At 41.8% G+C, this 12072-nt stretch overlaps 2 protein-coding genes across 2 annotated transcripts; both read left to right on the top strand.

The window, feature by feature from the left end:
- The first annotated feature begins 223 nt into the window (after positions 1–223).
- LOC121626471 (pannexin-1-like) lies at positions 224–4084 on the top strand. The gene is made up of 5 exons (XM_041965009.1): positions 224–404; positions 2092–2213; positions 2618–2817; positions 3343–3844; positions 3932–4084. Exons 1-5 carry the CDS (start codon positions 224–226, stop codon positions 4082–4084), a joined length of 1158 nt encoding a protein of 385 aa, XP_041820943.1.
- A 1622-nt stretch (positions 4085–5706) lies between these two features.
- LOC121626480 (nuclear distribution protein nudE homolog 1-like) lies at positions 5707–12071 on the top strand. The gene is made up of 9 exons (XM_041965022.1): positions 5707–5848; positions 6228–6351; positions 6492–6645; positions 7088–7236; positions 7383–7519; positions 8574–8750; positions 8856–8941; positions 9067–9221; positions 10026–12071. The coding sequence occupies exons 2-9, from the start codon at positions 6266–6268 to the stop codon at positions 10117–10119; spliced, it is 1038 nt and encodes a 345-aa protein (XP_041820956.1). The 5' UTR covers positions 5707–5848; positions 6228–6265; the 3' UTR covers positions 10120–12071.
- Position 12072: the final 1 nt, after the last annotated feature.

The raw sequence follows: 12072 nt of genomic DNA, 5'->3' as shown, positions 1-12072 counted from the left end.
TGTGGGGTTCTGTGACGGGACAGCAGGTTCAACCATCTGCCCCAGTAGAGCACGGAGATGGGTAAACAATAACGGCTCAGTGTTTTATACACTATACACATCACTGCACTGCAGAAGGATTTTTTTCTGAATTAAAACCTCAGTCCAGTTCGCTTTCGGCTAATTGAAAAGAGACTGACTCGTCCATCAATTAGACAACACTGGCTTTTTGTTCCCGCCCGTCATGGCGATTGCTCACGTAGCCACCGAGTACGTTTTTTCTGACTTCTTGTTGAAGGACCCCACGGAGGCCAAGTACAAAGGGGTGCGTCTGGAGCTGGCGGTGGACAAGATAGTCACGTTTCTGGCGGTGGGGCTGCCTTTGTTTCTCATCTCGCTCGCTTTTGCTCAGGAGGTGTCAGTAGGTGAGTTACTGTATTTGTGAGCCTTCATCATTTGAGGATTCAGTCCATTGAATTTCATCATGTGGACCATCAACAGAGAGCGTCTTTGTCTCCGTCCCTCTAATACACCTACAACTGCTGCAGCACATTAGTTTCAGTAAACCACACCTAACTGCGGTGGCGGCTGAAATAATGTCCCGTTTATGCACGTGGCGGAGTTTGGTTCGGTAAATGATCAGAAACACAGGTGTGATTGTGGAGAAGGTGTGGTTTATGTCTCCACCTCTCTGCTCGTCTCACACACTGCTACTGCTGATGATGGAAAGTTTGGGTACCTGGGCCCTGACAGCATCACACACTGACACACACAAAAACAAAATATCTACAGCTCCATGAGCAGTTGAACAAATCAACATAATCATCTTAGGTCATAATGCCCTCAGTCTGTTATCATTACACTCCTGGTCCTGATACTCAGACCAGATGGATGCAGCACACTGCAAGCCTCCAGACAAATTTTATTGCAGCGGACAGCTATGTTTATAACATAATACTGATAAAGTGGCCAACATCCCACAATAGTTTCCTTATTAAATGTATAGCAATTAGAAATGAGGAGATTCAGTATGGATCTTTAATCATATGAGACAGATGAGATGTAGGTAGGCCTTTTCCACTCCTGTCATATTGACATGACAGTAGGAAAAATGCAGGTCTTAGTAACAATATTAAGGAGCGCTCCATTGACCCAGTGACCCAGTGACCATTCACAATATTTCCACCAGTGCTTTTCCCACTCAAAATCATACTTATGTTAAAGTAGTAGATAAGTATTAGCAACAATTACATCCTTGTTATGCAGAATAATGGATTATAATTAGCGATGCATTAATGTGCAAGTGTCTCTAATGCTGTTGCAGCTGATAAAGGTGTGGCCATAATAATACATCATAATGTACTGAGTGAGTTATGCTTTGTGTTAATAATCTGAGTCTGCAAAGTAACTTGCAACTGATGTTGTCCAACGATTGCAGTGAAGTAGAAGTGTAAAGTAGCATAAATTGAAAGTCCCTCAAAATTAAAAAGTACAATACTTGAGTGAATGTACTTAATTCCTTTCCACCACAGATCTTAAATAATAAAAGTGGCTTCAGATACATGTTGCATATGTGTTGTGACAATAAAATCAAATAATGGAGTGTTTTGTTTTGGACTTCTTCACTTTTGCATGCAGGACTTGTAAGAGCAAGGGGGCAGCTGATAGAATTAGCTGTCCTTCCGTTATGTGAAGACCTAATGCTTCATGCTCCAACCACTGACAGAAGTTGACATACTTTATAGAACTGATACTACTATGACTGATACTATAATCGAGGGAACTGAGAAGAAGACAGAGAAGAAGAATTCTGTGGTGAGAACGTGCTCACTTCGTTAAAGCATTATTCTCTGATATTAATATATAAGGCCCCTGTGCTGCCAAAAATATTCCTGTCTGTTGACTATGTGGGTCATTTGTGAACTTCCCATTGTACACCCACTCTAATAGGGGTGGCACAATCATTGAACCGAAGTATGCCGAAAACACCACGGCAACAGTTTGAGTCATGAATGCAGAGCAGGGAAGGCTGACATTTGTCATTCTCGTTTCTCTCTGTTCAAATCACAAAAGTTTGTCAGCTCTGACTAATTCTTCACTTTCCTCGTCCAGGTACTCAGATCAGCTGCTTTGCTCCCACTAACTTCTCTTGGAGACAGGCTGCATATGTGGACTCATTTTGTTGGGCAGCAGTACAGCAACAAGCTGACAGTTCACCACTATGGCTGCACAAGGTACAGACATCCTCTCACTGCCAGCGAGAATCACCAGTGTTGACAGTGTGTCTGTATGGGTGTATGCATGGCTATTTAACTCTTTATACTGTTATGTCATTATCGGTGTTGTTTAATCAAGGAATGGCCAAAAACATGTCCATAAACACATTAAAAAGCATCCAAAATTGTGGGAAATATTCTTAGAAATTGTCTGCTATAGATGATCAGCTATATCTTAACGTGTTGTTTTATTAGCCTCGTGACACATTAGGCAGGCTTGAAACTGACTACACATTTATCACACAGATTAAAATAACTAATGCTCTCCACTGATAATGTTTGGAAATCTAAGTTGCAATTTTGTCTTCTTCTTTATTGATAGTTTTCTGCTGTGTTTTCTCTCATTCTCTTTCTTCCCTCAGTTCTTCCCATACATCCTGCTCTTACTGGCCATCCTCTTGTATATCCCGGCCTTGTTGTGGCGCTTCACCGCCGCTCCGCACCTCTCCTCCGACCTCAACTTCATCATGGAGGAGTTGGACCGCTTTTATAATCGCGCCATCAGATTTGCCAAGAATCTAGCGTCCTTAGACAGCAAAGATGCAGCCGAGGACGCTCAGAGGTAAACACCTCATTATGTTAGTAAAGGCTGGAAAAATTAATGACAGTGAACCAAAACAGTAAAGTAACATTTGCGGCCTGTAAAACCAAAACAATGAGCTGAAAGATACTAAAATGTTCCATACAGCTGAAGGCAACTTCAGAGTCGGGTGATCATTCTCCTGATACGCCTCTATGATTGACATCTTTTACATTACACATCTCATCTGAGCTGTTGTTCATGTAGAAATACTGATTAGTGCAGCTTTAAGGTTGCTATTTATAGAACTTGAAATGTTGTGTCTTTGGTGCCCCCTAGTGGCAGAATTAAAAAGATATGGTGGCAGACAGCAATGCATGCAGCTTCCAGTTTTGGTAAATGAGTTTCGAATGAGTAAATAAGACAAAAGCCCTGCCTGTTTCTAGTTGTATGTCCTTCAGGTAATCATGTGGCTCCAGGCAACAACACATGCTTGTAAATTCTGTAACATTTGTATTTCTATTTTTCACCTCATGCTAAATGATTGTGTGCTTTTTCCGGCAACAGTGCTTTGGACCTGACGGAGGGTTGCTTCAAATACCCTTTAGTGGAGCAGTACCTGAAGACCAAGCGCTTCTCTCGCTGCCTCGTGGCTAAGTACCTCGCATGTCGTGGCCTGACGCTGCTGACCCTCCTGCTGGCCTGCCTCTACCTTGGTTACTACATCCAGCTGGCCTCTGTCACTGATGAGTTTCCCTGTGACCTGCGCACAGGGGTGCTGAAGAACGACAGCACGGTGCCGTCTGCTGTCCAGTGTAAGCTCGTGGCAGTGAGTGTCTTCAGGCTGCTCAGCTACATCAACCTGGTGGTGTATGTGCTCCTTGCCCCGCTGGTGGTGTACGCTGCTCTTGGACCAGCTCGCCAGAGCTCCAACTTCCTCAGGCCTTATGAGATGCTGCCGGGCTTTGGTGCTCTGGGTGTGGTCACGCCCTTCTACAATGACCTCAGCATCTATCTGTTGTTCCTGCAGGAGAACCTGAGTGAACTCAAATCATTTAAGTGTCTGCAGGTGGGTCCCACTCCCAGCATAGAGATATGTCACCTGTGTTTGCCATTGCTGTTGCTTGTGACATGTGTGACATGTCTTATTTTACAGGTGCTTGAGTTGTTGCAAGAGGCTGGTGATGAGGGCTTTGACACCATGTGCCTACTGCGAACTCTGGGTCAGGTGAAGACTGATGTCTTAGACAGTAAGAAGATATGCTCACGCAAGAACAAAGAGAAAGAAACGAACAAAGCCGAAGAATGATTCCTCTGAGGTAAGGAAGAACATTTAGTCTTCTAACAGAGGCTGTGTGATTTTAGTGAAATGATGGTGGTGGATTTCTCCTTGAACTGGTCTTATTTTCATTCAGATCGCTCTGCTCTGTTACCAAACAACTGACCTGATGAGGAGAAGCCCTGCTGTGATGGAAAAGAAGAACTGCAAGAAAAACCTGTGCACTTACCTTTATTTGAACGTCTGGTGGGGTATTTCATATCAAAAACAGAGGAGGCCTTTACGTATTCACACAGTCTGTAATTTGGCCAACAGACATTTTACCTCTCAGATGTCTCATTTTTGGTAAAGTAGAATACTCTAAGTACAGGGTCTCAGATCTGAGGCAATCTGTTGCTGATCCTTCACCTTTTCTTGTTTTTTTGTTTATACTTTTCTCAGGATCTTAAATGCCTTCCAATCATAATTTATAATAAAAGCCATGCTCCCTGGACTGGAGTCTGAATATTAATTTTCCAGGTGCAAGAGCCTACTTCCTGCCCTTTATGTTTGTGAACTCTGAGTTTAGATGTTTTTTCTAGCAGAGGCGGGATAAGAAGACACTGAATGATGAAAGGTTGCCTGTCCAAAGTAATCATAAAATAAACGTGAATTGTCAGTTATTACAAGAACCACTGGACTACTTGTGTCTGGACTGATTATTGTTATTGTTTAAGCAGCTATGCTGTTAACAACAGGTGATGTTGCATGCTGAAAGTAAAACAGGACCCCTGGGTGTCCAGACTGATGGGTTGATTTCAGCTCTGCATTTTACATGAAAGATGAATGAATAAAATGTCAGCGGTGAAGCTTTTGAGGCTTTCATGGGCCAATGGGTCAATAATATCATGTTCATTTCATTACCAACCTTTAGATTTTAAAATCTAATAAATAATTCTTAACATTTGTTATCTTTATTGTAAGTACCACATAATAACAATATAATCAATGTTTTCCTTTCATATGTTGTAATGGGAGATGAAAAGCTGTTTTGCAAGGAATCTATAATCTAAACCTGCTCATCTATTTCTCCTAAATGCTCCAGCAGTTCCTCATCACTTTCATCTAATCACCAGCCATTCCCCAATATGTGCCCAGTACAGACATGTCATTGTAAAATGTGAGTAAATTGAATTTCCCTCTCCCGGTCAAGCAGTGACTTCAGGAGTACTTGTGACCAGACGAGAAACATCTGTACAATTCAGCACAATGCAAACAACCGCAGTGCAATAAGTATGATACATAAAAAGTTCAGTTTGAGTTTAGACTTTCACTTTGTTCATTTATTGATCTTTGTCTATTGTGCACTCAAGCTGTTTTTCTACTATGTTCCTCCATATATGCACATGAGATGGGAGAAATAATAGACTCACAAAATAAGAACAGACATTACAATTAAAATTCTTCCTGTAACCTCCACAACCCAGCATTGCAACTCAACAGGGTGAGGACAACTTCCACTCCATAGCTGCAGTGTGTTGTAATGTTGAGGGCTGCACCTCCCGCCGCTACAATTTCGTTGAATAATGTGATTGGATGGCATTTTCACAACGTCACCTCTACTGTCCAATCGGGTCCGAGAACCCAAGCTTCGTTTGTATTTGGTTGGTGAGTCGAGTATCGTCCTAACGTAATAAGAGATTAGATAGTTTGTGCTATTACGATACGTGTGTTACACAAATCCGGAGAATTTAACCTTACCACGAAATACACTCCCTCAGCTATAGTATGTTTTAATCGCCTCCTCGTATGCAGGTGAGTCTGCGTAGTTTATGTTTTTCACTATGTTGGTATAACATTCTAGCTAAATTGCTTAAGCTAGCTATATTAGCTTAGCCGAGAAGCTTAGCCATGGCATATGCACTTTCCAAGACCGCTGCTAGCTTTAAAAAGTAGCCAACCCGTTCACTTCCCGTCTTTACTTTTGTGTGCTTCATAAAAATAAATGCAAAAACACATTTATGTGCTTTTCCAGGCCTGAGTATACCGGTACAGAATTCATGCCGCTGTGGACTAACGGTAGCTAACTTAGCTAGCATTAGTTAGCCATAACAGTTTTGTGGCTTAAATGATGAGGATGTCTGTGCTCTTAAAGATAAAGAAGCAACGTTACTTGGTTTTAATTTACACTTAGGTCTCCCATCCCCACCATCTTGACACAAAGTAGCAGACATGGTAGAGCCAACAACACACAAGTTTGCATCCCTGGCGGAGGAGCTGGGCTTCTGGAAGGAGCAGGCAAGGAGACATCAACAAAGGTAACATTGTTAGACCCTAACAGTTGACAAACCCTGCTGCATAGGGATTCTTTAATAGGCCGCTCAAATAATAATACTAATCATGCACTACAGCTATGACCGCCAGTGGGTTTTGGTAGTAAACATTGTATTGTCATCAGGGCTGATGAGGCTCAGGAGGAGCTGCAGGAGTTTCAACAGATGAGTCGAGACTATGAAGCTGAACTGGAAACCGAGCTGAAGCAGTGTGAGGGTCGAAACAAAGAGCTGCTTATAGACAACAACCGACTCCGCATGGAACTGGAAAGCATAAAGGTAGAGCACCGTGATTATAAATAGGCCTTGGCCCCGGCAGACCAGCTCTGGTGCTCCGGTTAGTGAGGGATGGTGAAGAAGTTCTGTTCCTTCTCTCAGACAGTCAAAACACACACGTACACAGACAGCCATTAGCCACTCTAAATCCAGCATATCATTGCCACTGCCACTAGTAAAGTTGCTGCCTAGCCATAAGGCAGCTGACTGCTATTTTTGTTCAGTGGTCCATGGGGAAGAGAGCATTAATTGGAGAAGTGAATGCAGGATTGTGCTAAAAACTCCTTCTTGCTCAGAGGTGGAGGAGGAAGAATATTCAAAGGGATTTTTTTGTGTCTGCTAAAAAAAATGCATAGATGAGCTTATCAGAATACTATGCTGGCAGCTGCATTGATTAATCTGCCATGACACTGCACTTATTTCAACGTCTGTGTGCTGTTTGCAGGAGAAATTTGAAGCTCAGCAGGGGGATGCTTTTAGGCACATCTCAACGCTGGAGGAAGATCTGGCACAAACCAGAGCGGTGAGAGATCACCTGCAGAAGTACATCAGGGAGCTAGAACAGTCCAATGATGACCTGGAGAGGACTAAAAGGTCAGTGTCTCAGAGGTCTTACATCATTATCTCACCAACGGTTTTCATCATGGTAAATGGTAAATGGACTGTATTTATATAAGCTGATACACACTTTAGGTCCAGCATTGTTAAATTTATTGTCCCACCCTCTCTGCTTGTCCCAGGGCTACCATCATGTCTCTGGAGGACTTTGAGCAGCGGATGAACCACGTCATTGAGAGGAACGCCTTTCTTGAGAGCGAGTTGGATGAGAAAGAGAACCTACTAGAGTCTGTTCAGAGGCTCAAGGATGAAGCCAGAGGTATGCACACCAACATGCACTCACTGTAGCTTCTCAGGTTTACAAGACCTGCTGATTTATCCAAAAGTGACAGCTACGCCTGAGTCAGTGAATTTTGATAACTGGATTAATTCTCCAATTCCTGCGTGTATTTATTTATATCTTGTCTATTCTTCCTGTTTATCCTGCATCTGATCTGAGGTGTAGTTGTATTCTAGTATATATTCATACTGCATTCATACTACATCATTAGAAGGATTTTACAGGCTGTACCTGTGTTTTTTACTTCACAGTTCTAAATTATGTTTTTCCTCCATCCAGACACCCACCGCTTTGCATTTGAGGGAGTGACATGAAAATTAAAACATGAAACTTGCTCAAGTGTGGTCACCCACAGAGATGTCATAGTTTCATACCCACTGTGACTTTCGTTGTTACGGCCCTGACACAATGAGCCAGCAGTTGACCATCTGTTGCTGTTGGGCTCTCATAGATCTTTGGTATTTTTTGCCTCTGCTTTTACTTTCATCCAAAGAAAAGTAAAGCAAATCTATACAATGTCAGTGGCAATTTATCAGTGGACATATTATTAATTTGCATTTTTTGAATTTGTGGAGACTCAGATTCACACTAGCATGAAAATTGTTTCAGTATGTTTTTTTTGTATTAGAAATATCAGATACAGGCTGGAGGTTTTCTGTTGTGGCAGTGTGAATGTGCATGTCGGCGGTCAGCTGGCTGTTGGCTCTGCACTTTGTGGTGTGTAACAGTAGACTTGATGTTTGTCTGTGCTTGATAAATGTTGGCTTGATGTTAGAGGAATCAGGACACTTGTGTTATTGTTTGGTGGATGTGCAGTTTTTAGTTCATATTAATTATTTTTTAAAAGTACACACTTGATTACCAGAAAGCGGACATGACTGCACGTATTACCTATTTTAGGTAGCTTCAAGTCTGCAGTTTCCTTTTTGTACAATATGAAACGCAATGGGAACCAGTGTAGGTGTTCTTCAGACACATGACATGGAATCGTTATCATTTCACAAAAAGCTGACTTGCATTATGTCTGTGCCAGACCTTCGGCAGGAGCTGGCTGTGCGTCAAAAGGAGAGACGGCCGTCCAGCAGCCTGGGCAAAGACACAGATCGAGCAGATCTGTCATGTCCCTCAGCTGGCAACCCATCCATCCCTGTCACACCCTCCAAACCGCTCAGCTCATATGCCACGCCCCCTGCTTCCAGTATCCGACGAGGTCAGTACAAAAACTTTGACTGCAGTAATAACGACAGTGATGATAAATAGACCACCTTTTTGCTAACACACAATGTGTTACCTGCTGTTGTCTGTTTTGTTGTAGGTGATGGTCTAACGGGGACTCCCCTAACTACCTCTGCTAGAATATCTGCACTCAACATTGTAGGAGAGCTGCTGAGAAAAGTTGGAGTAAGACATTTAAAAATGATACCACCCCAATCCCTTTACAGACAACTGTTCTCACTAAATAGAGTCACTACACATTTGATTTTCCACGTATGAGCTGACTGACAGTTCTTTGGTATCCCTGCCAGAATCTGGAGTCAAAGTTGGCGTCCTGTCGAGACTTTGTGTGTGACGTATCTGTCAGCAGACCAGCACTTCCGGCCGGCCCCGGTAGTCCTTCTGGTTTAGAAAGAGGCTCAGAGGTCCAAGCCAGCAGCATGAGTCCCCCTCCTCAGTACGACAGGTGAGCACAACAGCAGCCGCAAAGTATAAAAACATAATGAGTGGAAGATCTCTTGTTCTTGTGGTTCCATCAGTTATTATGTAGAAGTCAGTTTTTCTGTTTAAGCAGTACTTACTTACTCCTACTTAAACAAAGGTACAAGCTTATTTTGATTGTAAGCTACTACTATGTAACGTATAATCAATCCACTCTGTTTTTCTGTACGTCTAGTCATATAGGCGCTGATATTATTATTATTTTTTTATACTTCCAACCCGCTGTGCTTCCTTTTTTCCTCAGAGTTACTGTCTGTGTGAAATAGTTACAGGAGAATTTTGGTAGATTTCAATTTTGTGGGAGTCTGCATTTCACTTCCTTTACAACAGACCGAGTGAGTGCAAACTTACGAAACTATTGGGACAGTTATGAAAATAAGAACCAGGTTGCGAAATACAGGAAATTCAACTTCGATATGTGAAGTAAGGCATGTTTACACAGCATGTTGTTTCTCTGTTTTAAGTAACAGAGTTTGAGCATCAAGCATTCTGCAGCACATGCTGCACTGCTATTGATTTCATGATGCAAACTATAAAATCAGCTTATTATTAAATGCCAGAGCATGAAATGAGTCACCTGTGAAAAAAGACGACAGAGAAATTAGCTCAATCTTTGCTCTTATTTTGATGCACTGATTTATTAAAATGTTATGGAATTATTATTATTATTATAATTATTATTATAATTATTATTATTATTATTATTATTATTATTATTACTACTATTATTATTATTATCTCATGCTATATGCTACATCTTGTTTTGCAGCTTAGTGAAACGATTAGAGTTTGGACCAGCTCCTCCGAGAGGAGTCTCCCAGGGCGCACAGTCTCCTCAGGGAGGGGTCAAGATTCTGCTATGAGAGGAGAAAGAAGGCGAACCCCCCCACGCTCTTCAGTAACCTGACACAGAGCACCTGTCCCCTCTCCCTCCTCAATAAACTACAGCAATGGGACTTTGAACTGAGCTGTCTTCCTTGTCGCCACGTGTCCACTGAACTATTTAAACAAGAAAGCCACTCTCTTTGCTCCATGCCCCACATAATCAGCGCATGGACTTCTGCTGCCTCCGGCTAGTATCACACCGTTTCTGTCATAGGAAGCAGTACCGCAGCTTGTGTAAAGTCAAAGAACCAAGAGCTCACACTGTATCTTCGGCTGTATTTCTGATACTGTGGTGGGTAGCATCTCAAAACAATCCTTCTGTGTCTGCTGATTAGATTTCTGTGGTGGATGAGCCACAACGGGGCTGTTGAAACACACATTTAGGGTGGTTAATGCACTTGCCCATTGATCATAACATTAATACCAGCCACTGGATGTGACCCTGATTTAGGGACCAAGACCTGGAGTGTCATTTATAAAAGGGTTCCATTGTACAAATATCTCTGACCAAGTTCAAACCAAAGCGTTGATAAATGGAAAACTGACCTAACGTGAAATAAAGTGAAAGGGTTTATTTTCTCTTTGACACTGATTTGAAAAACATGTTAAAACTTTGAACAAGTCTGTTTTTGTTCTTAATTCTTTGAACTTTGGGCTCAAATAATGTAGCACTGAACAACATCAGCATGAACCACCCGTTTGTTGATGGTTGAAAAGATGAGCGTTTTTTTGGTTTTGTTTTTTTTTTCTAGAAGAGATTCAATATTCAAAAGTGGAGAGTGAATTAGTCGCTGCCAGGAGTTAGTGTTAGTACTTGAGCCATCGCTGCCTTCATCGTGTTATTACCTCTTCAGTTTGTAGGCCTTGCTTTGCTCTAAGAGTTCAAGTAAGTGAAATAGGTTATCCATTTCTCATGCTGCCAGCTCTCTAGGAATGAGGTAATATCATTTTCTTTCAGGCTCGTTGAATCTGACATGGTTAAATTCAGTTTGACCCGGCTCCTATCCATCTCCTCCCTCCTGCCATTGCACAGACTTGTTTTAGCAGACTTGTGTTTTTCTGGTACACAGGGCTTATGGAAGCGAAGTTTAGGTTTTTGGGTTCTTTTGCATCAGAGATAAGATGTTCATTTGTCATGCTGCAGATTTATGATCCTCTGTTACCAATAACTTTTGTACTGATTATAGTTGACTGTAGAAGTTAGATTGGCACATGTTCACTACTGAATGTACAGTAATGATTCTTTAATAGGTGTGAGACCTCTTGTCTGAGGAGAAGTTATAAGGTGGGCGAACGGTGAAAATACCAAGCAATAATAGATTTTAACAGGTCAAAGATAAGCACAGTTTCATAGTATATCTGTGTAGCTATATAGAGTCTATATTGAATACTCTTTTCCTGCCTTTTAGTGAGAGCTAATGTGAATGGGAAAATGGAGTGATAAACAGTTTTTGTGACATCTGGACTTTTCCCTGAAATGTTTCTGGTTAATCTTGAGTTTTCACTACTGCCATCCAGCATCTCATGAAGCAGATATTACAGTGTATATCTAAATATCATGTTTGTATAGCGGTTGTCACTGTAATGTTGTGTAGGAATTATCTTGTGGTTCATACATATCAGCACTGGATTTCCTGCTCCTCTTTGCTGTTTAACCTTCCTTCAACTAACATGATCTAACTGCAATTGTGATCCACGACCACTGTGTACTGGGTGTTTGTTTGTAAGCAGCACCTCTGCATCTGCTTCTGTATTTGGACTTTAAACTGTATGTGCCTGAGGTACTCTACCCAACTTTGATCCTGGTGATTTGCAGTTGTTTTCACGATTGAACTGAACAGATGAGAATAATGCTCTGTTGTGATGATCCAGTTTGACCTTTGAAGTTACTGACCAAGACAGAAACATTAAAAGGAGAAAAATCAAAGTTG

Source organism: Chelmon rostratus, chromosome 3 (assembly GCF_017976325.1).
Source record: "Chelmon rostratus isolate fCheRos1 chromosome 3, fCheRos1.pri, whole genome shotgun sequence".
NCBI lineage: Eukaryota > Metazoa > Chordata > Actinopteri > Chaetodontiformes > Chaetodontidae > Chelmon > Chelmon rostratus.
This window is presented reverse-complemented; position numbering and strand designations above follow the sequence as displayed.